The sequence below is a fragment of the Astatotilapia calliptera genome, chromosome 17 (genome assembly GCF_964374335.1).
Source record: "Astatotilapia calliptera chromosome 17, fAstCal68.1, whole genome shotgun sequence".
Classification (NCBI taxonomy): Eukaryota; Metazoa; Chordata; class Actinopteri; order Cichliformes; family Cichlidae; genus Astatotilapia; species Astatotilapia calliptera.
In genome coordinates this window covers 2,770,104-2,797,626 of record NC_137438.1, presented here as the reverse complement: position 1 = coordinate 2,797,626, position 27,523 = coordinate 2,770,104, and the positions used below count along the sequence as shown (strand labels likewise).

Genomic DNA, 27,523 nt, shown 5'->3' with positions numbered 1-27,523 from the left:
GCTCCAGTGTACTACAGTGCTCTTGTGTACCAGTGACTAGGCTCAGTTCAAGCAAATGTGCTTAAATACAAGTTATTTGGATGTGTCACCACTTGTCCGTCTGGACGGAGACTCAAAATCTCACCCCCAGATTACAGGAAGTTGGTTAAGGTGTTCAGAAATGACTCAGAAACCACCAAGGCTCAAGCCTGCCATGGAACGGAAACTGCTGGAATACCAGCATCATGATTTTTCTCCCCATACATCGAGAGAGTGCCAGCCATGAAAAAAAAAGCCTCTGTGTCAAAATCGATATTTGCAGCTGCCAACAACAAGCCAAATGGCTTCTGGAGAGAGGTTTTATGGTCAAATGAGACAAAGATTAAACTGTTTTGTCACAATGAAAAGAGAAATGTTTGAGGCGAGGCCAGGTTTTCAGACCGAACAACAATCTACCAACTGTCAATATAATGTTGGTAGTGTCATATTGTGCAGGTGTTTAGCTGCCAGCGGCAGTGGTACATAATGAAGAAGAAGGACTACCTCCAAATTCTTTAACTTCAGCTCAATAGTTGGGTGGTGTTTTCCTAGAGGACAATGATCCCATCAAAAGTGTTTTTGGAATGAGCAAAGCAGGCTAGCATTAGGTTTCTGGAATAGCCTGGTCAACTCATTGTCATTGGTGAATGGATTGGTTCTTATATAGTGCTTTTCTACTATACCTTAGGACTCAAACCACTTTATACAATCTGCAGCAGATTTTTCAAGTTCTTTATATCTAACATAAACACACATTCATACTCCCATGGATCAGAGAGCAGCTTGGGGTTCTCTTGCAAGGATTCCAAGGATATCTGGCATGCAGACTGGAGCATCCAGGGATCAAAGCACTAACTTTCCAATTAGTAGATGAGCTGCTCTACCTCCAGAGCTACAGCCACCCCTTGTTCGGAGACTGATGAAATCCTTCATGGGCACAATGAAGAAGGAAGCATTTACATACACAAAAAGAGAGAAGGAATGTGTCAGGATGCTGTGGGATTTGGAAGGGAAAATGCTAGCCCACAAGTCCCTTTATCTCTGCTAAGCTGTAGGCACCACAGTAGCTTGTGTTCAGCATTCTTTACTTATGACACAGCTGTGTCGGCACACAGCCAAATGTCGGGCTGTGAGGGGTGGAAGACCTACACACCAACCATCCATCAGTTTACTACCAAGTCTGTTATGGTATCCACCACATCACTGGTGAACCAGTAAGAGTTCAACTGAATTCTGTTTTATTTACATAGTGGCCAGAACTATTGCGTCAAGTAACTTTAGATTCTATCAAAAGAGTCTAAATATTAGAAAGAAAACCCCAACAATGATGAGGAGGCGAACCAGTTTTCATGTTATTTATCTTTGGCCCTTCTGTGTTTTGTTGTTATTTTGCTAATAAATTAATAAACACTAATTCAACACATTTATATATTTTTATTTATATTTCAGGAGGATTTTATTATTTATCTTCATTTAGGAGAAAGTCAGGCCTGATAATGCCTTGCACATAAAAAAAAGATTCTCCAGAATCTGGAATATAGCTGGTTTGTTTACAGCTTATTTATTTTATTTACCATCTCATCAGTACATGGTGCTATCATGTACTATCAGATGCTTGAGTCAAGATATTGGGATGGTTTTAAACATGGAAAAATTGGATCAATGCATCCTGTCAGAAAGAGACAAGAGAAAGATTTAAATGTTATTTCTACACTAAAGAGAAGCAAAATGAGAGAAATTTGATCTTTGTTTCTAGTTGTTTCTAGTTAATAGAAATATAATGTCACATCTACTACTAGCTGTGTTTGAAAGTGTACAAACCTGATGATACAAACTCCCAAGAAGTCCGCAGTTGTTTTCTGAGGATAAGGAAGTAATTTGGAACTAGGGCTGAACGATATATCGCATTTGCGATAATATCGCGACATGATCAAGTGCAATTTTCTAACCGCAAAGGCTGCGATTATACTGCGATTATATTATACAATTCATGGGCTGCATCCTCCTGAGGCCGCATTTGTAGACCGATTACGTCACAGCGACACGCCGAAGGCTGTCCAAATTACTACCATATCCCAGAATTCATAGCGCGGCCCAGCCAAACTCCAGTTTCCAGCAATGGCGGCCGCTACTAAGTTTTAAAATTACTCATACTAATCTTTCTGGGTCACAAAATAAACTTTTAACATATTTTCAGGCGAGAAAGTAGTTGTGTAAACATCAAATATCTGCTCGGTTTATCAAGATATCCCATATTTGCAAAAGTGCTTCGACGTTTTCAGAGGCGTCTGCTACCCACCAGCTCGACAGCTAGCCGGGAGCTCGAGGGTTACTGATGCGGCCGAGAACGGCACAACTCCCGGCACATCATTTTCAGATCACCGCGGAGTTTCGCTGCTCGGGTTAAACGTGATATATAAGTCACTTAGACAACCTAAAAATGTTATTGTTGGGCTTTTTTCAGTGTTTTGTTTGTTCGTGAGTAAATCGGTTTGGCTGAGATTAAAGTTATTAGATTAGATAAAATAAAACTTTATTAATCCCCCGGGTGGGTTCCTCCTTGGTTTTCACACAGCTGACTAAACGTCAAACAGAAAACTTATTAAACAGAAGTATGAGACAGTCGAGAATTTACACCAGTGTCTGGTTATATTTTAGATAGCAAGAAGCAGACGGCCGAGTTTATTAAACTCCACCGAGACAGCGGTGACGCTAATCAGAACTAGACCGTCCAATTTCACGCCTTTAAACTTTAAAGGCGTGTTTGTGTGTGTGTTTATACAATTGCTATTATGTTTGCACTTTATGTGTAATGTTACTGACTGCAGAGATCAGTAAGATGTGTGTATATTTTATTTATTAGTTTTATTTATTTAATATTATTTTTTTAATTGAATGACTGTCTAGTAGTTCACAGATGTCGAAAAACTGAGTGTGGTAAAGCCACTGATTTTGTTTATGTATATTTCTGCAATCTGCACATTGTACTGACTTTCATTTTAATGTTTACACCAGGGTTCCTTGTCAGCACTTTATGCTCAGATGTTTGTAAGCTAAAAATAAACTATTGTGTATGTTCAAATATACTGTTGTGATTGAAGAAGTTAAATAAAAATGTCAGTCATCAATTCATGCATCACCTCATGTCATCATAACAGAGGTCTGTCTTCCAGGAAAGAACAGTTTAAAATTAATGTAATATAGTATTGGCCATACTATATGATGTATTGCTTGTCTTTGTTTAATAATACAGAAGACAAAGACCTTAAAAAATAATCGCATATCGCATCGCAATCGCAATATTGGGGCAAAAAATCGCAATTAGATTATTTTCCATAATCGTTCAGCCCTATTTGGAACTTATCTCAAAAACAGCTGGAAACCTATGTGTCTGTCACAATAAACAAAGCAGTGTTGGCTCAATATATTTTATGTATTGATCTGTTGTGCACTGAATTACTCAGCAACTGAAAAAGCCTGAGGCACTGAGGCATATTGTTACAGTGATCTTTAACAATCTGTTTTCTTTCCTTGTTTGTTTGGAGATTTCTAGAAAATTTGTTTCATCATAATTCTTGTTAGTCAGATCTAAAATAAAATAGCATTGTTTAGACTTGCAATGTGCAATGCTGTGGGTGTCATCGTTTCATAAACACTATTGTTGAGATGAGACAACAGCAAAAGTGGCCAGCAGGTGTCACTGTGGAGAAAGGCGCCCAATTGTTCTGGAAACTCGATGCAACTCCAGCACAACTGCTTCAAACGTTTCAGTGTTTCACAAAACACTGCTTTGTCCATCACTAGGGAACACACAAGGACATGTTAGCAGTCACGCTGACAGGGAAACTACAACTATATACAAACACAAATATGCACTCTGGGGACAATCAAGAGAGCAGACCATAAGACGATTATGGATTTGTGTTATCTGGGCATTTTCACATTTTTCTGTTCCAGGTGCTATGTTTGTTTTTCTTTGTGTGATATCCTTTTATTATGTTTTCTCCTATTTTCTCCCCCCTTCCTTTTTCTGCCTGTCAGCTTAGTCACTGTCATACTACACATATACTGTAATAACTGAAATTACAGTAATGGTTCTCTCCATCTCCTTAAACAATAATAGAAATGAACTAGAAAGTGCATTTTCTGAAGAAACTGCAGTGTGAATGCTTGAATCTGAATGTATGCACTGAAATGAATTAATTACTGAATTTAAGTTAAAAATCTTGAATGAGATAAAAAAAAAACCCCGAATTTAACCTGAAAACAAAAGTGCTGAACTGCTAAAAGCTGAAGGTTACACAGAAGAAGAAGTTGGAAAAAAGCTGAAAATGTTTTAATTGTAAATTAGAAAAACCTAAGAAATGAGAAAAGAACATTTAGCGTCAGAAAACATCTGAAAGAATATTAAAAGGTCATATTCTTTGAATCACTGAATGACTAAAATGTGATCCCTCCACTTGGACCCACACAGTTTAAAAAGTTTAAATGCCTGAGCTTTGAAAGACAAGATGTTGGAAAAAGAACAACGATGGCGACGTTTTGAGGGTAAAATGATGGCTGTGACACTGTGGACACAGCAGCAGTTGAAAGAGAAGTGCTTAAGATGAATCTTGGTACAGTGGCAGGCAGAGCTCGTTAAGCAGGCAGGTGTGAGCCTGGTTGCTATAGTGACCGCACCCAATGGCTCCATACACACGTACACAGACATGCGCCTCACTTTTGCTGCTTAAAATGAACAGAAAAGTCAGGCCGAAACAAATCGTTCCCAAATGAAAAGTAAAAGTCGTATTGACAAAATTCTTTCACCGTGAGCGACAGCAATGTCTAGTCTACCTAATTCTCAGTTTTCATGCCTGTGGAGCTTATTATATGGACGTGGTGACAGTGGAAAGACACCATGCTCTTCTGATTTTCAAACGAACCTTCTGAGCCATTTTAACATTAGAGTCTATGGAAGAGTTGGAGGGAGGAGGCTGTGCATTGGTGACATTTATGAAAGAACCATAACACCTAGTACAATAGTAAACACATTGGATGAAAGAGGACAGCCATGGCTACGTTTTGAGAGTAAAATCATACCTGTAGAGCAAACGCTGCGGACACAGCAGCAGTTTTAAAAAAGATTTTAAGATTAATTTTTTTGCTCCTCTCACTCTAGCAGTTGAGCTGCCTCACTCTAGCCCCAACATTCCGTCCCATACACACCCATTATAAACTCTGAAACGGGTGAAAAAACATCATGAAACTTAAACTGGAACTGAAGAAAAAGTATAATAGATATTGAAAAGATAAATACAAGTTCAATAGTTGAATGTCTTGTCTTCGTTTTAAAGTTTGAATGGTGGCTCTATGTGAACGTATGTTGAAGTAGTAAGAGTTTAAAAATGAGTAAGTTGAATGAGAATTTGAAGGGTCTCCCCATTGAAATACATGGGAAATTTTTGTTGAATAAAGTTGAATAAAATTAAAAATATAAATGTTAAAAATGAGAAAAGTAGAAGCACACCATTCCAAAAGAAGAGGAATCTAATGGTGTTTGAATGGTTTTTCTAAGTTGAACGGTTTTGAAGGAGATAGTCGGCGAAAAACGTACGGAATAGAAAATAATAATAAAGATTAGAAGAACAATACTGTGAATGCTTTTCAAGCATTCACACTAATAAATACACAGATAAACAAACCACACAAACAAGAGGAGACCTCATCTTGGAAAAGCAAAACTACATTTGGCACAACATCACATTAGGAGTTTAATTTTGTTTGCAAAGCTGCCAAACGAGAATTAGGATTTTTTTTGTGGTAAAAAATAACTGGTGGTGAAACAAGGTGGGCAGGAGCCAGGATAAGCTTTCAGGTGAGCAGCTCGAGCGAACACCAGTGTGAGTGGATCCCATTGATTGATACATGAGCTGCTAGTTAATATATCAGAAGGTCACACAGGCATCTGCCAGCTAGAAGTGATCTCAGTGAGTATGCAGCTTAACAGAACAAGAGAAATAACAAAACTCGGCGCACAATAGTAATCAAAACTAAACTAAAAACTCAGTAACTGGAAATCTCAAACTGAGCTGCAAGCAACCCAAAGGTGAGTTAGAAATCATCACCATGTAGTTTGCAAAAAGCATAATCCCAAGATGATTGAAGCAGACAGCTTTGTCCCCTTGGCTGTGCCTGAAATCCACAAAACCTATGAACAGAGCTCTCAGTGCAGTTGTAAACGGAAAAATATAAGTTTACAATGTTTGGTAAGTGTGACCAGGATGAAAACAGCATTGCTCCTCCTAAATATTCAAACTCATGATGTCATGGATCAGCTTCATATCTTGTGGATTAGGACTAGTGGTGCAACGGATCACGGTTGATCCGTAATCCGAACCGATCCCACTCCACGGTTCGGCACGCACGTGATGCGAAGATTCGAAAAAGAAGAAAAAAAAAAAGTATGTGTATGGGTATGCGGTATTTAAGCAGCCCTTTCCTGCCCAGTCCGACCGGGCTAAAGCTATTACAAAAGCTACTGGGGTGTTTAGCTGCAGACGGGAGGCCGTATGATGAACGTGCTTGAGCCACGCTACGCGTCCACTTCAGTGGCAAGATCGTTCCAAGCATGTATGAGGAAAAGATTTAAGTTATGGCTGAACTGTCCCAGGCATCTTCTGTTGCCCAACTACAAATGGGTGGACCTCCAGGGCAACGGAAAGCTACATGACCGCTCATTATGTCACAGCGGAGTGCGATATAATGAGCTCTATGTATTATTGTAGGGTCTACCTTACAATATAAAGCGCCTTGTGGCGACTGTTGTTGTGATTTGACACTGTATAAATGAAACTGAATTGAATTGAAGTGAGTGGTAGATGCAAAGCCCTATACTGCCCTATATTGTACCATAATTTGTTTTTATATAATTTCGTGGAATAAGTATTGAGTTGAATGTTTTTAACAGGCAAAAAATACTTCACTAAGTAAATAAGTAAATGCTAAATTTTTGTCTTTTTTCTTTTTTTGTTGATCCAAAAAACTGATCCGATCCGTGACTTAAAACCGTGATCCGATCCAAACCGTGAGATTTCTGATCCGTTGCACCAATAATTAGGACCCAAATACAGGACTCAGACTCAGTGAACTCAAACCTTAGTCCAAAACATTGGCAGAGCAGGGACTCCAAGTGTCCAGGACACAACATAAAACATCAGGAGGAAGTTATACGTAACACAAAACACAGAGAACAATCGCTGTCAAAATAAAACAGGAAGTAAAATACAACTAAACTTGGGGACCAAGATCAACTTGACAGAGGAGAAATGGACACACGAAAACAGAGAAACAAGACTGGAACACAAAAAGGGACTAACTAAATACTACCTAGCAGACACCCAACCCAAAAATAACCTAAGATGAAGGATTGCTGACAGATATAATAAACAACACGAAGGAAGATATAAACACTGCAGCCAATGTTGCAAAAAACAAAGCAAAACAGGAAACAAGACTAAAACACATCACATCACTGGCCTGATCATCAAAGCCAAAAGCAATCATAAGCCTACCCTTAGACATGAAGTGACACATCACTTCATGCTTAAGGGTTTGTAAATGAAGCATGGCAGACCCGACAACATATTCGCACTTTTCAGCACGCTTTATTACAGTTTTTGTTTCTTACAACTCTCGGCTGCAGCTTTTCAGCTGTCAGCCACACACAACACCAACAACAACAACTTCAGTCAGGACCGAGTACAGACAGGGCAGGCGTGACGAGCTGATCCGGCGCCACACACTACGCCCCGCCACACGATGGTTTCACGCCATCAAATTAAGCCATTACTAAAAAGCATTTTAGCAAAAGTTTACAAAACCATTTGATGTATACATCAATATATATGAGGTAAGAAGCAAAGCTCCTTCAATCTGTACTCAGTCTGAAGAGTGACTGCTCTGGCCACCCTGTTACATCTCATAGGACAAAAACTACGAGGTAGAGAGCCGACTTCCTAACTGTGCATTTCTTTGTGTACGTGTGTCAATAGTCAGCTGTTAGCATGGCAGCTGTACCCACAGGGATGTGGGACCTCTGCCTAGCAGAGGTCTCACCTACTGGGGCCTCTGCTAGGCGTTCCCAGCACACTACACGTTTAGGTGCACCGGGTCTGTCCAGCGTCCTCCCCCGCCACCTGATCCAACTCACCACCAGGTGGTGATCAGTTGACAGCTCAGCCCCTCTCTTTACCCGAGTGTCCAGAACATATGGTCGCAGGTCTGGTGATACGATTACAAAGTCGATCATCGACCTGCAGCCTAGAGCATCCTGGTGTCTAGTTTCTTTATTGCTTTAATTAGTTTAAACTAATTTTAATCCACCAATAAAACTACTTCTCAAGAAAGGAGTAAACGAGGTTGTGTTTTGCTTGCTAAGAAATTACTACGTTTTTAAAAAAATGCATATATAAAAACAATTTTAAAGATACATACTTGGGAGCAGAACCAATGGGTGTGGTGCTCTGACCCAAAAATACGAAACATAAATCGCATAGTCCCGAGAGAAAGACTAAGATATTGTTGGTTTGGGTCTCTTTGTGATATATATTAATGTAGCGCAATTTTTCCAACAGTGTGCTATTAGGTCAGCCTGCTGTATCTAAAGCTTCTCCCAGTTAGGCATAAGCATCTGGAATTTGTTTAACCATATATCTTTAAGATGAACCACAATCATATTAGTCATGCACAACAAAGCCCTATTATGTGGAATGTTGGTCTTAGTGACAGCCGGATTCTGCCGGAGGTTTCTTCCTGTTAAAAGGGAGTTTTTCCTTCCCACTGTCACCAAAGTGCTTGCTCATAGGGGGTAATATGATTGTTGGGTTTTTCTCTGTATGTATTATTGTAGGGTCTACCTTACAATATAAAGCCCCTTGAGGCCACTGTTGTTGTGATTTGGTGCTGTATAAATGAAATTGAACTGAAAATTCCATCTGAGCCTTCAAAGCACAATGACACAATGGCTCCGTTAAACCTAGAGTACTGTGAGCGTCCTGAGGCTTAATAAGGCTTTACCTGGAAAACACATTATAGAAAAAATGGAGCCATGATAACAACAGACATAGACAACGACATGTTTGTTCAAAAGACCGGTGAAAAACAGCTGGTGTGTGAGAGAGAGTGTGTGTGTGCGCTCAGTGGGTAAAGTGTATATCTATCTTTGTGCTGCCTTGACACTAACCTTCGAACTACACTGGAGCATAGAGACACAGCTCACTGGAGCGCCCAATGCAAATATGCATTCTGGTTGAAACTCTTAGAAATGACTGAAAAACATCTGTACACAAGGGATTCAACATGATATTCTGCTTTCCGTGCCACAGATGCAGCTTAGACAAAGCAAACAAACACATTTAGAACGTCCACCTGTGTTAGCATAGCACCTAGTTATATCAATCTAAAACTGAAGAAGAAAACTAAATATAAGAAACAAAACAAGACAACACAGTTGATTTTGTGCGTGAGCCCAAGTTTTTAAAGTCTTAAAAAATAGCCCTGATATAACTGTGTGTCTGGGTGATCTAATTGCAGCCATTGAGAGTCGAAGGTTATACAACAAATTGCTTTATGGAAACACTTGAGTGAAGTTCATATTATTCATTCTGATCTTTGCAATCCACCACGTCTTGAGCGAAATATTTAGCTCTTTAGCTGCTAAGCGCTTTACTATGATTACTATACTTGTATCTGGGTCTGTAGCTTCTGGAACAATGAACTAAAAATGAAATAAAACAGGCAAAAACATTTTTTAGGCTACAGTTTTTAGTGGTTTCATCTCTTTCTGTGACAGTAGTCGCAGACTGGAGTGATTTTCTTCAATTTTCTCACTATTTTTTTTTTTTTTTAAATCCCTGCTCATCAGCTTCTCTCCCGATCAGACCTATCAGATTTGACCGTTTTGTCACGTTTCACTGCTGCACTAAACAATCCAAGCCAGTCTTTCAGAAATAGCAGCTGAGTTGCTTTAATCTGCCTTGACAAGTACACCAACACCCTAATTACATAACCTGGAGTTGCTTTAAGGGTAGGAGAGAGGGCTTTATTTGTATGTGACTGAATGTGGCTCGAGCTCAATCACACAGATTGAAACACAGTTAACTACGAGGTAATGATGTGATGATGGAGGAGATTTTGGCTGTAGGGGAATTAATGTGGGCTGTGAAATAATAGGACAATCCATCAAGGTACTTATGCTAACAATGTGGGATTAGCAGGGTTTACCAATCGTTTGTATTTAACATCCTAAGATTAATAGAGACAGCTGATAGAAGCTGTAGTTTTACATCAGACAATATCAAGGTCAAAGAATGATTTCAAACTGGTACCAGTTATGGTAGATCAAATTTCACAACAGAAAAGATAGACAGAGAGAGAATATGACATGAACTGCTTATCTGAGAGAGGTCATGCTTTTGTTTATTCAGCCTTATCACACAGACCAGAGGTCAGTAGATGAGTTGGAGCTCATTCTCTGAAAAATCAAAGTCCAATTCGGCTAGTAAAAGGATCAGGACACACACACACACACACACACACACACACACACACACACACACTGTGGATTGACAAATGAGAGGATGCAGTTTTCACCCTAGAAAACTCTCTTACCCACCTAAGACCCAAACTCTTTCATGGTGTGCACTTTTAATTTCTCTTTGCTATTTGGGCTGATTGGAACCTGATGAATGTAAAAACAAAAAAATTACCTGATTTTTTTTAACCTGGTTTTTGTTTCTGAGAAAGGATTATATAATTCTATAAGAGCAGAAGCAATCAAAAGTGACAACTTAATATCTAAAAAGTAGGGCTGGGCCATATTATACCGTTCACGGTAATACCGGTATAATGTTAGGCAACGATAGGAAAATGAAATATCGCGATAGAATGGGAGTAAAACGCGCATGCGCAGTGCCTTTGTTTTCATACGCACATGGCCGATTGTTGAGTGAAACAGATGAACCAGCATTGGTTTGTAAAACTGGTGCAACTTCCGTGATGTGGAACTGGTTTGGTGTTTGTCCGTCAGATACACGACAAAGCACATTTTTTTGCAGAACATGCAAGCGGTCGTTGTTATTGTCATATTTGTCGGACTAAGATGCTCTTAAATCTGGGAGTAATCTGGGTCCTAAACTCCGTATACTTCAGGTCAAACAACACTGCAGCATCACTTAGAGTTAAAAACTGTCTAAATTCTTTCATCTTTAATAAAACGATCAGCATTGCTGCTTTACCAGGTGTAACTATAAAGTTTAACTTCCAGGCATCCATGAAAACAAAAGTTATTACATTTAACGGAGTTAGAAGTTAGCAGGAAGCTAGCGGAAGTTAGCTCGCTAGTTTCGCTAGTTACCTAAGCATGATATTGCATGTTCTGACTGAGAGATTTCTGAAAAAAATCAAACGTACAGCTCTGCTATCACTTCCAACATAAATGAAGACAGGAAACTAAACAGCAGTGACGTTTGTAGGGTTACTGAAGTTGGGCTAGCTGGTATATAATGATGTGCTACGTGATTGCTAGCGACACAGCTATGTTAGCATAACATAAACAGTGAAGCTGGAGGACGAACACTAACACTTTTCCACTTATAAAAGTTAACGTGAAGGTTCTTCATGGTTAGAAACAAATGCAATCGCATGGCAGGATGCTGTAAACGGACCAAACTTCAGTCAGGAGAACAACTGAGATAATCCATCCACAATACGAGGTTAGTCATTAATATACTGCAACAACATGGGAATAGAGCAGCTGCCAGAGAATTCAACATTAATGAATCAATGGTACAGAAGTGGAGGAAGCAAGAAGAATGAGTTTAATAAAGTTTGATTTATCTGACTGCTTTGTTTCACTTAATGTGCCTTATAATCCCGTGCACCTTATGGTCCGAAAAATGCGTACTGCACACTGCAGTTTAATGTTGCAAAGCACCTCTTTTTAACTTCAGTGGATATTATACATGGTTATGCTCAGGATATGTCAGCCCATTTCTACTGGAAATGCCTTTTGGTTAAACTTTCAGCAAGGAATTTGCATTTGCACTGTTACATTTTTATAAAGCTTTAATGTACATAAAAACCAGCTTCTTGTTTAAGTGAAAATAAATGGAAGGTTGTCTTTTTGCGCTAGTAATGTTGTGGAGTTGTATTTTGTCTCGCATCAATTATATCGTCGGTTATATCGTTATCGCAAATTTTCAAATATATATCGTGATAAATATTTTTGGCCATATCGCCCTGCTCTACTAAAAAGCATTTTAAAAAAGTCCCTGTGAGCACTGTGACCTCACAAAGGTAAAGTGAGCTCATTACACATCCCGACTGTCTCATATGACAGGCTTTATGGTGTTTGTATAAATTCTTCCAACATTTTCTGGTATCCATGAACAAAAACAGCTACAGTGATGTGATGTCAGCAGCAGCTCTAATCCGTCATAAGGGTCTTAGCTACCACTGGGCAGTCTATCTCAGTTATGTAAGGAGATTTACAGGCACTCTGCCATAACACCACACTCTGCAGTTACCGTGATCAAGTTTATCAGAGCCAATACTGCCTGTATATGTCCCCTGGCTGTATAATGCTGGAGCATTATATTTAAAATCAATGAAAACTAATTTGGACTCATTAGTCAAAGCTTAGCTTCCAGTGTACTCTGTTCAGCCTTTTTTAGTTAGCTCCTCCCAGTAGCTTCTGTTTAAATTGTGGCTATTGATTTTTCTTTCATTGCTAACTTATTTTTCTGTCAAAAGTGATAGGATGACACACACACACACACACACACACACACACACACACACACACACACACACACGTGAATCAGTTGATGAGTAAACTTGTAGCTTTTTCCCATGGTTTTGGTTTGTTTCCACACAGAGAAAAACCCAAGTGAACTCCAAGCGAACCAAAATGCGTCGCTAGAAACCATGTGAGAATGTTCAGCCTGCTCATTGGCCCGAAGTGTCTGGGGAGGTAGTAACAACAGTAAATACAGGAAGAAGATGCTGAGTTCTATCGGAGAACATAGAGAATTTCCATTTATTTCACATGTAAATTGTAAATGCATGGGTGCTTCTGCCAACAACCATTGCAGTCTCTCTCTGCAGCTTCCCTTTTAACTCTTCAGGCTCGTGCCTGTTTATTCCATAATTAAATGCAGCCGCTCTGAACAGCTGCAATCAAAGAACAAAACCTCAAGCCTCTACACAAAATCAGCAACAGAAAAAAAGTCAGTGGAGCTGACTCATCATGGTCATGTCCAACTACAACTGTTGCAGAAATCTACAAGAAACAATCTTTTCGGCTTTCACTGCCTCTTTTGTCTCTTTATGGTCATGTTGAGACAGAACATATGGCGCTTGGGGTTAGAGGTCACTTCAAGGGAGGGGCGATGAGATGGTTGTTCAGGCCTTTCAAGAGCAATTGCTCACTTTGGTTTAAGAGACTGAGAGGGGTTTGTGAAGGGATATTACGGCAACAGCTCCCAGCATCCTTTGAGGTTGGCAGGCCCCGCTGACTCCCACAAGCAGGCGATGGACCATTACCACCCCCTGACTCTTAACTTTGATTAGCAGCCTCTCATCCAGGATGGGGCCCCATATCTCCTGACTCGTTGCTTCCCTTTTATCAATGCAGCGCTGCTCCAAACAGTAAAGTGTCATTTATACCTACGTTGTAGGCTGAATCTATGTACAGCATACACACATGGCCCATGCCACTGCCAGCATTTATATCTGTGCAGTCCAGTGCAACATGCAGTTACATTTCCAGGGAAATGCACCTCACATTGTAGGTAGAGCTGGGCGATAGAACGATAACGATATCTATCGCGATATAACTTTTACTCGATAGAGAAATTAAGCTATCGCGATAGACCTCGCCACTCTTGTCCTCAAAAAAAAAAAAAAAAAAAAAAGGTCAGCCAATCCAAATTAAGTAGCGCAGAGCCGAACCAATCACAGCCGCAGCATCACGTCGCGTGACTTGTTACGTGCAGCACAAGTGCCAAGCCGCACGTGTGTTTGTTTGGGAAGCAGCCAGCGGGTAATGGAGGAAATGAGTGTGCCGACTAGAAAAATCAACCGAGCGTGACCGAAGAGAAAACAGATGATGGTTCCAACGCCGGAGAGATTGTCGAACGGAAGAGCCATAGAAGTTCCGTAGTGTGAAGGTATTTCGGCTATTTCAAGTCTGACAAAAAACAGAGTAGCGTGCACTGGAAATTGTGCCGAAAGCAAGTCTGGAAATACAATGAACTGGTGCATGCGTCACACTGTGCGCCACGTTATTGTTTCGGTGAAATGAACTTCTACAATACTGTTACTGTTAATTCTACTCTCTGCAGTGTTTAAATGCTTACATATACACACAGTTACTGTCCCTCCACACAGACGACTCGGTTCTGCTTCTATGCCCCAGCTTTGTTTACTTTTTCCCACCGAGGCTTCTAGACTTCTGATTGGCCAACATTTCTGCACAGTTAGGAATCTAGCGCCACCTGCTGCTTTGGCATGTTCATAGCAGCGTTTTCCTTCATTTCTGCCTTTATGTGTGGACGGGATTATTTTTTAAAACGAAAACGGAAAATCTCCGTTTTCAAAAATACCCGTGTACGTGTGGACGTAGCCTCAGTCTCTGACTGGAAGCGCTAATTCGTCATTCGGCTTTTGTCAGACTAAAGTAACTGTTAAAACTGTTTGAAAAGCTCAGCTATACAACAAGGAGAGATTGAGAATTTCCTTTTAGTTCTCAGTTTATTTGATACTGACAAAAGTTAGTCAGTTTTGTCTGTTCTTCTGTAAAACAAACTAAGATTTATTTTTAGAATTAATATTTTGTTTCTAAGTGGAATTGACAGTTTAGTCTGTTTCGTTTGTTCTACTTTGAAACTTAAACGCTTTAGCGGCTGCCTTTTGTGTAGTTTGCAATATTTGCCTTTATTTATCTGAAAAAGTCTCATGTTCCTTAAGTACATCTACCCTGTTGAACTTATTATGGGAAATAAATATTTAAATAAAAACAAGCTGCTGATTATTTCACATTTTACTTGTGAGCAACGGCACATTTAAATCTTACAAATATAGTTATTTGGCTGATATCGTGATAGATATCGTTATCGCCTGAAATGAAAAAAACATATCGTGATATGAAAAAATCTCATATCGCCCAGCTCTAATTGTAGGATTTCAGAATGGTCTGTGGTTATGATGTGACTATAGCAAAGTTTAACACAGAATTATAAAATCCCTGTAAAACTAACAATCTAAAATGTAAAGGACTAAGAAAAAGACAGCAGCATTTTTTAAAAGTTAAATCCAACATCTGTGAGCAAGATCTGGGATCTTCTTCAACACTGAACATCCGACACAACTATGTGGCACGCGTAGAGTCGAGAGGTGACAATTATTTCATAGTTCACAACGCCATAGAATTCATTTTATCATTTCATTTGTTTGTCTTCATGCTACTTGGTTAAGTGAAGCAAAATTAAACAGATTATTATTCCAGGAAATCTATACGAGATCTGACATGATATGTTGGCCCAAAAATTTAAATATGGTTAAATCACTGAGTGGGATCTAATCTGATTGAGGAGAAACACTTCAAAAGTCTACCTGAATGCTCGATGTTCCACAGGTTCACCAAACAACACCTTCAATGGTTTTTGGTTTTTCTGGATAGATCTTTTTAACCAAAGGCCGAGCTTCCGCCAGCTTGAGCGAGTTTGGTCAAAGCATGTGACAATAAATGAAGGAGGAACCATCAGAATGGTATGAACTGGTTGTGATATCGTACTTTTCTACTCAAGCATTTAAAGCACTTTATACAACATGTCTCATTCACCCATTTACACACACATTCATACAAGTGCTTGTTGTTCTTTTGGGAGCATCAGAACTCAGCCAGGAGAAAACTTTTGTCTCCATGTCAAGTGAGGCAAAAACCTCCACAGTCATTAAAAAGTCCACCTTTAGTGACAAGTTCTATAATAAGAGGATGCTGTTGGTCAAAGATTGAAGAAAGCAGAGTGGAGTCAATAGCCTGAGTGTGTGTAGGGGAGTAGAGGAGGCACTGCTTAGGCCTGGCTGTGTTATATTACAGAGATGTGCTCAGTGTAGCCTGGAGGAAGTGTCCAAACAGATTACTCTAAAAAGCTTAACGACAGGCCGGCCATGCTGACAGAACACGAGGCAACAAATGGGGGACAGCAAAGTAAAAGAGACTGAGGCTAGAAGAGAGGAGAAGGAAGTAATGATGCGTGGAAGAAAGAAACCCACATTCAGAAAGACTCAGATCTGTAGCAAGCGTGGCAAAAGTGGAGTCACCGTCCAAAAACTCGGAAAGAAAAAGGAGTTAAAAATTCTAAAATGAGATCAACATTATTTTTACAATACAAGAACTGCAGAGATGTTAGCAGTCATTAGCCATTGTAAGTGTCTGTGCCATATAATCTGTCCATTACCCATGCACGCTATTGTTAACGTGAGTCAACAGACGCGTCCGTTACTGTTGTTAGTCCCTGTCATTAGCATACTTGTCATGTTGGCCATTATGATGCAGTCGTTGTCCTGACTGCTCTCAGGCTGCTCTGGTGCAGACAGATGGTCCAGGCCAGTGGGGAGTTTTAGCAGTTTAAATCCCATTGTGGCCTGCAGCAGCAGCCCAAAGACACTCCCACGTCACGGCTGTCCTGTAAGCCCCTGTGCTTCAATGATATTTAAACCTGCACTGGGCAGCTTCCAAGCTGGTAGCAAGGGAGGTTACTGTGCAAACACAATATTAAGAGTCATAAATGGGTATAGAATGGCCCATCGGAGAAGTAAATCTCCCCAGGGATCGATCACACAGCATCTCACAATATGACACTATCACAATGAGAGATTATTATTGAGATTTTTAACATTTTGCAATGCTGAGTATTGCAATAACATATATTTCAAATTTATCACCTTATTTCAACCGCAAATCCTGTTCTCACGGTTAACTTCGTCAGTTTCTGTTGTATCCAATAAGATAAAAGTTATTTTTGCTACAAAATGAGATTCTCAGGCATATCAGCGCTGTCACTACAACCTGCCATAAATGTTGCCATAAGATGAAAGTTGAAATCACATCATATATGTTTATTCTTTTTATAGTTGAGCAAGCTTAACATAAACAGTTGAACTGGTAATGAAAACATTTTAGATACATTCCTGCAAACAGGAATGGTAATGAAAGGTTATGAAAGTGTCTTTCGTAACCTGGAAGATTTAGGCTACAGGGGTCTGAAACCACCAGCTGCTTCCCCTCCACCAAGAGCGCATACCTTTCTTACATCGAGAGACAGAAGAGAGATGTGCAAGCCATGACCTCATATCTAAATCTACACGTGACAGCTCTCACCCCAAAGTTAGCTTTTCAGGCTGGTCACTTTAACTCCACAATGCTGCTGACCCAGAATGCATCTGGTGTTAGAATGCACAAACTATTTTAGGGCCTGTATGACAGCCAGGATGTATTTATACCCCTGAGGCTGAGTGGTGTGGTATGGGCTGTGGGCCCGGGCTGAGACAGTGACCTCTTACAGGAGACAATTAACCAGTTAAGAAAAAGTTCCTCACCAGCTGATCGATTCTGAAGATTTCAGCTCAAGAGCAGAAGATAAGTTTGACTACATTCACATACTCAAAAGACCCCTTTTGAAGGATGCAGGTGGATGATATCAAGGATTGCCACAACAACACAGTGGCCAATGAGCTAGGATATACTACGCTTAGGATTGGCTGGTTACCAACAACGAAACTTTTAAAAATAAGAGTGAGCATTGTCCAAGAGGACATAAATTGTGCATGATGTTATTTTCTCTGACGTATAAATTAATGAAAATATAATTAAAAATACAAACTGATACAATTACCCACACATGGACTTTATTTTTCACCAAAGTCCATGTGGGAAACACTTGTATGATAATAGACAGAAGGTACGGCCAACTCTAAAAGGAGGTTGAGGCAGGTCTGCAGGAAGTTGGGTCCTCTTAGTAAAACAATAAGCAGACGGAAATAAGGCCACAGTAGTGCACAAAAAGCTGGGAGGAGGGGAGTCGCAGCCTAAAAAAAGCAAAAACAGCCTAATGTGGGTCACTCTGTTTGTTTCTGCCTCTAACTTAGGGGCAAAAGAATAAGTGGGGTGCTGAGATGCTGCCTAAGCTTGAAAAACAACCAAACAATCAATCGTTGCAACATTATCTTTGTGTACAACTGGAGATCACCAGAGACCGTGGCAGCAGATCTGATTACAGACAGTCAGAGCAGCTATTTCACACTTTTTACTATCGTTGTATTCATAAACATTTAGTTCATTTATAAGAAAAACTGATTCCATATTCTTTTCCTGATAAGATTTCTTCTTTTCACAGCCTGAGAGCCCAAACAACAGGCTATTTTATTCGACTGGGATTTTTCATGGTAATAGTTTGACAACATGATGAGGCTATACTACATCATCTTTCAGCCTTTGTTGTGTCCCAAAAGTACGTATGATGAAATTGCCAAAGATACGCTATTTGAGCAGAACCAGCTCAATGATTTGGGATGAAGGATTTCTTGAGCTGGTCCAGAGGCTCATCCAGAGGCTCCCTCTTAGAGCTGACTAACTAATCTTGTGATTTTCTTTTTTAAACAGCCCATTGGGAATCCTCACCAAGCTGGCCACTTCACCACTGATCACCTTTGATGAAGTTTAAAGCATAGGAAGCATATAATGCATCTTTGGTATAAAACTGTAGCTTCCCACCACAGTAGTTTTAAGTATATTTTTAAAATACTTACTTATAAGGGGTTTTTTTAAACAAATGATGCCTTTACAGTTTGTATCTCAGCAGTGCAGCAGAGGAGCATCACTGCTGAGCAGATGGCCACAGTCAAGCAGTGTCTTTATGGAAAGCAAGGATAAGCAATTGGTTTATGAAACCCAGTGCTGGGAAGTTATTTCCCCCTTTCAATAAAATTTTAATATATATCTGTGTATATGTTCAGTTTCGTTTGTTCTAGATTAACTTCACTCGTTTCACTTAATCATCCAGGCTTTAAGCCAAGTCACTTGTGTGCAACATGAACACATTGACTTTACGATTCGCAACTTTGCCCCAGAGGCAAAAGTTACAATTCAACTGTGATGCAATACAGCAAGCAACTCTCTTGTTGATCCACAAAGCAAAGCTTTCCACAGTGCATTTAAAAAAAACCTCCACTCTGGCTGTTGCAGAGGGAGAAAATACAAACTGAGCCCGTGAGTGAATGCATCTGGTGACAAAGCAAACGTGCTGAAACTGAGGTTGGTGCCACTGAAGAGCAGACATCGGCTCTCCTTCAGTCACCAGGATGAAAAAGATTTCTGTGAATACACAACAGGGATCCTGCCGGAATTACATGTCAAAAAATACATTCTGCTGTGGAGACAAAATCCCCATCTTAGTCCACACCTGTGGTAGTACTGAACGTAACTATGCTTTTTTATTTTACTATTAAAACTCATACAAACAAACCGGCGAAGAACGCGTAATATATCCAAACATGTCTTTATTTTGCTGTAAAAGTTACTTAAAATGTATAATTTTAAGCCACAACAAGCATCAAAGTCAAAATCGATTCATTTGGGAAACACTGACACTGAAGCTGCAGAGCAGCTCTGAGACGTAGCACAGCACAGGAAGCCCAGATCAGATTATAGGATTCGGAAAAGATAGGTTACTGCTGATTTCTCAAAAGCTTATTACCTTAAATGACACTGGTTTCCGCAGCTCATATACTGTGATCAGACAGGAATGATGCATATCTTTATTCTAATGTATAGACACTGCTTATTTGCCCTGTAGTAACTCTTTGAAGTAACTGTTTCATTCCACTTATTTGTAAAGGTGTGTGTGTGTCACTTGTGTTTTAGGGTGTTCTGAAATCTCACTATATGTCACATAAATGTATTAAATGGTTTACAATAAAAAGCCAGAGCTCCATAGCGGTGGATGGATCGTTACAGTTAACAACACCGTGTTAAGCGAGAGGGGACCGCTGCGGTTCCATTTGACTTTAAAACACGTTCATAACTCAACAACAGAAAAGAAGCCACATACCTGCTAACTCGTCCGGTTCAAGTCCCGTTTCTGTGTCTATTCCACAAATAACAAAGTAGTGCGCGAAGCGGCAGGGCGCCGCGGCCGACCCCGCGGAGGTCCCGCTCATCCCGGCTTCGGTGAGCTGCGCGGTCCGTTCCTAGTTCTTCAAGCGATACATCCAAGAGGAAAAGGCGGGGGGCTAAATAAAACGCTCCAGTCTTTGATAACGCTCCACTGCTGCGCGTCGTATGAGAAAATGAAACATTCGCAGTATAAGAGCTGCTTTAAAAAAGTTACCTTTCAGTGACCGGAGCTTCTGTGCAGCTTCCCAACACACTACTAACTCTACGGGAGAAGAGAGCTGTGTGAATCCCCGCCTCGGCAAAGCTCGGAGGAGTCGGTGACGAGGCGGGATATTCAAATACGACCTATGGTCCTCATATTCGTCAAGCTGACAGACTGCAACACACGTAGGGTTGCCAACTCCCTGAAAAATAAATAAGGGACACCTCGTGGCCAGGGCCGGGCAACCCAGTTGTCTTCACCCTTCCCAGTGTGGTAGCTCTTTTTTTGTGTGTGAAATTATTTTTTAACCATTTGACTTGAACTTGATTTAAGCAGATGCATATTCTTTGTGATATGACCATATGGGAAACAAATGATCATTTAGCCATTTATTTTTAGCTCACAATGACAACATTAACACAGTAAAACAGGTCTCTTTCTTAAACAGAAGCCTGTCATGCTTAACCTTTGAGAATATAAGTAAATCTTTCTTTAAAAGAACTCTGTCCTGCTTAACTTAAAATTATATAAATTAATAGAAAGCAATAGAACGAAAAATATTCTTGTAACAGTGCACATACAGTGCATTTAGTACAATTGGCTCCAGTTGAGGTATTATTTCAGCTTTTCTAATGCTAATCAGCTGCTCCTGTTTGTAAACCCACTTGTTCCCATGATTACGCATCATAACTCATCATCATTATTCATCTATGTATTACTTTTATGTATTAGTCATCTATTTGTTGTAATCATCTATCCTTGCATTTGTTTATTACACAAAATAAATTATATTATCACACTTCTGGCCACATAGCGCTGATATTCACTGCACATGCCCATATTAACCTTAACCAGAGGGTTTAAAAAACAAACCAGTGTTTACATACCATATCTGCTTCTGCCGTGGCCTGGTGGACAAGAAATTGGTAAAGGGTTCCCCGAGCTTTCACGCCCCTCATGTTCTTCATGTGCCCACCAATAGAAGCATGCCTATGGAAAAAGTGCGCCGGCACACAGTGCAGTGCGCTTTATAGTGCACTTTTCCAGCCAGGTGTTTTCCTTTTCCCAGTCCTCCCTGTACTTTTGCAGCCTTTTTTTTTCTTTCTCTGAGGGGAACAAACATTGCTGCTCTAATGCTGGGCTCACACTGTGCGATTTTTGGCCCATTTTGAGCCGATTTTTGAGTCGTGCGACCGATTTGGTGATCAGCCCGATTTTGGCCTTCATCGTGCATCGTGTAGTATACGTGGGGTAACGAGAAGCGATTAACACCTCACGACCAGCTCCCGATCATCAATCGCTCGTGAGGGTGTCACCGCAGCTGCTCACGCGCAAACACGTAAACGTCGGTGAAAAAGACGGAGCAGCACAGCTGTGCAGCGTGTGATCTGGACACAAGCGATGGAGGCACAACTTGTAGAACTTTGGAAAGCTCATCCGAGTCTTTTCGATGTGGCATCACAAAATTATCACGACCACAACAACCGTGAAAATAGTTGGATTTACACTGTTGCTCAATCACAGCTGCCTGATCATGTTTTTCATTAGCAATTTAGCAAAGTTGATGTGGTGGTGTGTCTGTGTGAGTGAAAGACAGAGAGAGAGAGCGACAGATTTTCTGTTATAACCTTCATTTTATGGACGCACAGTGTGCCGTCCGAGACTTGCACCGCAGTGTCAGCGTTTGTTTCCCTGTTGGCCATGCTTGTTGTTGTGGTCATCTGTTGTCTTCCGGTATTTTCTCCGTAAGCGACCTTTCCTCGACCAATGAGATGAGCGGTAATCTGAATTGTCATACTCGAATTGTCATAAGTGTGCTGTCAGCTCATTGGTCACAAAGCAGGAGAGGGGCTGGGAATTATGTTTTCAAACAAAGCGTTAATTCCATTAAAAGTTATAGACTACTTTTGATTCTCACTGTATTACGGGACAAAGTGCGTCCCTTATTAGCTCAATACGGGACGAGTACTTTTGTTTCTAAATACGGGACGATTCCGTATTTTAAGGGATGGTTGGCAACCCTAAACACACGGCTACTCGTTTATAAATAATTAAATAAATACCCTACTTAAAAATATGACTGACTATTTGCATTTTTGTAGGAATTTAAGGTCCTTTTCATGACTTTTCAGCACAATTTAATAGTTTTAAAAGATCTCATCACCCATACGCATATTATGTCGCTTCCATTTTCAAATAATAAGAAGTTGTGTCCAACTAACTTTTAAAGGCACATAAAAACCAACCTTTGAAAATGACAAATTAGAAAAGAGACAAAATTTTCTTCCATGTAAAAACAGGTAATTTAGCCACAGACAACAGTAAACTGCAGCGTGTGAGTGTATTGTTCTGAAAAACAACACAGAAGAACGATGATTTTAATAGATTTTAATAGAAAAATAGAGTTTTTGTTGCATGTGTGCTAAAAAACACAAAACTTGCAATGGTCATTGACCCTCCACCCAGAACAGTAAAATCTACATGATTTAACATTCACGTGCTGACTCTGATAAACACAAATTTCTGTAATTGCAGGTCCTCAGATTTATACATCGTCTCAATTTAATAATTCGGCGAGTGCACTATATATTGCGTTGTCTCCCTCTGGTGGTCAAATGCATGGACGCACAAGAAGAACAGCAGTTTCAACAGCTGATAGCTGGAGATGGTTTGAAATGGTGCCTTTTCAAAGTAAAGACAAATCTTTAAACTCTTCTTCTTCCCGTTGATCATCTGCCTCCATCTCACCCTGTCTTCGGTCACACCGACCCTCTGTATGTACTCCATTATCCTTTTCTGTGATCTTCTTCTTATCCTCCTTCTTTGAAGCTCTGGTTCTAGCATCCTTTGTCCAATAATATCTACTATCCTACAGTTAAATGTTCAAGTCTTACAAGCAAAAACATTTAACAACATAAATGCTGATCCCTCTCCTATTTAATCTTAATATGTACAGTACTCTGTTTTTGTAATTATTGTACATGACTTAAATATTTTTTCTGTAAAAATTGTGTGTGTTTCTGTTCTGTGTCCTGTTTCGTTTGTATATGTGCTTTTTTTCTTTGCTGCTGTCACAACCAATTTTCCCCTTGTGGGACAATTAAAGGATTATTCTATTCTATTACAAAGTAGCTGGTAGGAACAACTCTTGATTCCAGCTAACAGAATTGTGTCCTGTCCTTGTGAGTTTCTGTTTTCTGCCCCATGTTCTCGTGGATCTTGAACTTTGCTGCACTCTGCAATCAACCTTGATAAAGGTTAGGGTTTTGAGTCCTGCATCTGGGGTCCACTTCCTGAGAAATGTTGTTTCATGACAGAACAGTGTGAGTGTCACATGCAGCTGATTGCTGTGATGTTGAATTCAATTCAATTCATCCATCCATCCATTCGCTTCCGCTTATCCTTTCAATTCAATTCAATTTTATTTATATAGCGCCAAATCACACCCAATGCCAAGGAAGGTTCTCCTGTCTGAAACTGTTGTATAAGCATGCAGCACTTTAATTTTGGCTCTTGGCAAAGGCGGTCACACTTTTCTCTTCTCCTCTCCTTCCTTATTGAAAGAAATCTCCGTCCCGGGTTTCTCCATGGATCGGGTTTCCTCCAAGGCGTGAGCACCGATAAGCAGAGTTCTGTATAAAATTAATTATTCAAAGTAAGCTCAGGTATGCCGTTCAGCAGGTTAGTTACAGCGCCGGGAGTAGCTTGGGAGAACAAAATGACACAGAAACTGCTTCAGGTTGCTCTTCCAAAATCAACTCAAAGGTTTATTCAGTATACAACAGTTTATATAGAGGAAAAAAAAGGTTCGTGTGTCAGCAGATTCTCAGTTCAAACCGGTACAGACCAAATAAGGAAACGTCTTCCTGCCTTCTGAGCAAAGAAGTATCCTTTGTGTAGTTTATCAGTTCAGCTACAATTTATGATCATTCCAGCAAAATACACTCCTAGACATAGAATACAGAGTTCTTTCATTAGTGAATTCTGAAACAAACCACCTGGCCTTTAACAAGCTCTTTTCTAGGAGATAAAGAAGGGAGGATGGGAGTAAGGAAGTGGTCTCTGTGGTGTTTTCGACCTTGAGGTACCATCCTGTGATTCTTACACATTAATTCTTGGGTCACAGAGAAAGAGAAAAACAACTAGTAAATGGGCCTTATTGAGTAACAGTTTTCACTACAAAACAATATCCTGTAAATGCTACCATGGTATCAAAATATCACAACACTTATCTTCCCTGCTTTGCCTCTTATGTCCTTGTCTACTCTTTTGTGTTTTGTATTACTTTTCCCTGGAACACTCTCTCTCAGTCTGTTCTCTAAAACCTAAAGAGGAATTATGGATTTGATCAACTGGTCCCTAAATGCAATTAACACCCTTTTCTCAACGAGAAGTCTGGGCTCGGGTGAGCCTGAGTGCTGAAGATATCTACCTATTTGGAACCATGATAACAGGGTTCTTGCTGACCGGAGCTGGCTTATCGAAGATTAAAGAAAGCAAAAAACCCCACAAGGCTGCCCGCTGGGATTGAATCGATGGGACGAGTGGTGAGTTCTCAAAATGGGCTCATTGAGCGCAGCACGGATAAGATCTTGGAGAAGCTTACGGCTGCCGTGAACACTCAGAATAAGACCTCTGAGCGAAAATTGATCACATCTTGGAGAAGCTCACTGCGGTCGTGAGTTCTCAGAATCGGCTCTTTGAGCACAAGAATGACAACATCACAGAGCGTAAGTTTGATAAGATCATGGAGAAGCTCGCAGCTCTCCAACGGGAGATTGAGAGACCAGTGTCGGACTGTCAGAACAGCTTTGAAATTCACATGAGTTGTTCGCATTAAAGTAAAAACCACCATCACTTCATGTGGATACTGCTTCAGCACCAGCTGTGGTCTCAAGGCTGGAGCCGAACAACAACACCCTGATAACGACTGTGTTTAGACTGTTCCTCCCCCATGCAAGGCCACCTGGGTTGGCTGGAAGACTGTTTACTTAGCCTGGCAGGGCGAAGGACACTGTCTCAGCTGAACTCTGGACACACACATACACTGATACACACTCATCCCCCTCCCTTTCCAAACGCCTTCGATGCTTGTCCCCTCCCGGGGAAGATGGCGGTCAACTGGACCAGCACAGACATGCTGCAGGACCGGATGCTCTGTCTACACCGGCTCTCTCTTACCCTTTACCCGCCCCTGTTGCACGTCTTGTGTTTCAATGGTGTATTGACAGTCATGTGCTTTTTGTATGCGCTGAGGTATTTTTTTTTTTCTGTTCTCAAACTGATCTCCCTGTTGGAGCTCAGTCTGGGGGGAGTTCTTTTTTCTCCTCGTCTTTCCTCATGTGGTGCATTTTCCATTGTTATACATCCCTGTCTTCCCCATGTGATGTTTGTGTAATGTATGTATGGTCGGAGGGTAAGATGGCGCTGGCATGGCTGGCAGCCTTAACCCAATTTCCCTCGGGATGAATAAAGTATGATCACACAATCAATCAATCAATCTTGAACTCACCCTAATAGGGGCATGCTGTTGGTTATATATATTAGGCCCTGAACTTGAAACAGGCAACAAGTAGTGAAATGCATTATAAAAATATGAAAGTATAAAAGGAGATCTTAACCATATATGAAAATATTTCATCCTAACAATGGTTTAATTAAACCTTAGTTTTTAGAGTAAAAAATCAAGTTAAACTGATCTGATTTCAAAGACTGGAAAGAAAGAAAACTAGTGAGATGTATAGATAGGTCCATAAATATTTGGATAGAGACAATTTTTTTCTAATTTTGGTTCTATACATTACCACAATGATCTTCGAATCAAACCACTTGAATGCAGTTCAAGTGCAGCCTTTCAGCTTTAATTCAGAGGGTTGAACAAAAGCATTGCATATTTTTTGCATTGAGTTCACCAGTGCTTTCTGTCTTTCTCAGGATGTACAACACTGTACATGGACTAGTAAAGCGCTATATAAATACAGGCCATTTACCATTTACCATCCTTAACGATTGCTCATCTTGATGCATGCTCAATCATCCAGGTGATTCATTCATCCATCCCAAAAAGTTGCTTTTGTTCATCTGGACGTTGCATTTTCAGTAGGAGAAACTTTTTGTCACTCAACGAAGTGACTTCTTCCATCTCAGCTGACTTCAGGTTTCCCCAACCTTACAAGGACGATGTTTGCACAATGACTGAAACTAGCGCCACTGGTGAACAATGGGCTGTGAGGTCAGTTTCTTGATCAGTAATATACATTTGTCATGACCATTGATCATCAACCACTGATCAAAGATCATTGATCAATATCCAAGAGTTAAACAACACGGAGACTCCAGCAACACTTAAAAGTAATAAGAAACAACTTTATTAAGTGACCAACGTGTTTCAGCTTGTGGCCTTCATCAGGGTCATTGTCAAATGTGAAACAATTTGTGTTTAAATAAAAGTCTGGAAACAGAAAAAAAATTCAAATGGACCAATCACACCTTCACAAATAAACCAGCTGACCAATTGATATTTAATGAGGTGGTATTGGCTAATTGGTTAATTGGTTAGGTCACAGCCCAAATAGATTCTAGACTAAACCATTAAAGATTAAAAGGGGGAGGGGAAAATAAATAAATAAATACATCAATAAAATTTCCTCACATGTATTATAGTAATAATGCTCAAAATTACACAGAAAAATGCAAATAAATTAATATAAAAATAAAAAAAGATAAAAATTAAAAGTTAATATAAATACACAAACATTAAAAGAGGGAGACAAAGCAAAACATCTAGTTAAAAAACATAAAAACACAAAAGGTACAGTTCACAGAAACTCAGTAATAAATCCTCACTCATAGGATGTAAACTCGAAAACACGAAATATCCAGAATGCTTCAATTCTTTCTGATAAAATTAATATTACCACTTCTTTGACTGGGTTTAATGGCTTCAATGCCTATAAAATTAAGCTGATTTATAATGTTTTTTATTAAAATGTCTTGCAACAGGACTAGTTAATTAAACTTCTGTGTTCATTAATTCAATCTTTCATAGGGCATGTTGGGGTGGAATTATTTGAAGTGCCTCAATT

At 40.0% G+C, this 27,523-nt stretch overlaps 1 protein-coding gene across 12 annotated transcripts in view; it reads right to left on the bottom strand.

Moving 5' to 3' along the window:
• The window catches only part of dennd5b (DENN/MADD domain containing 5B), a 125,051-nt gene that overhangs the window by 77,396 nt on the left and 20,132 nt on the right, over positions 1–27,523 (bottom strand). For 5 of the 12 annotated variants that reach the window (XM_026147908.2, XM_026147909.2, XM_080291778.1 and 2 more), the window contains exon 1: positions 20,172–20,533. The exons of 1 other annotated variant lie outside the window; for it this stretch is intronic. In XM_026147908.2, coding sequence (XP_026003693.2) covers positions 20,172–20,280 — 109 coding nt within the window. In that variant the 5' untranslated portion in view covers positions 20,281–20,533. Of the gene's footprint in view, positions 1–20,171; positions 20,552–21,325; positions 22,072–27,523 lie in introns of those variants that run through there. 6 more of the 12 variants (XM_026147905.2, XM_026147906.2, XM_080291777.1 and 3 more) reach the window with 3 other exon arrangements.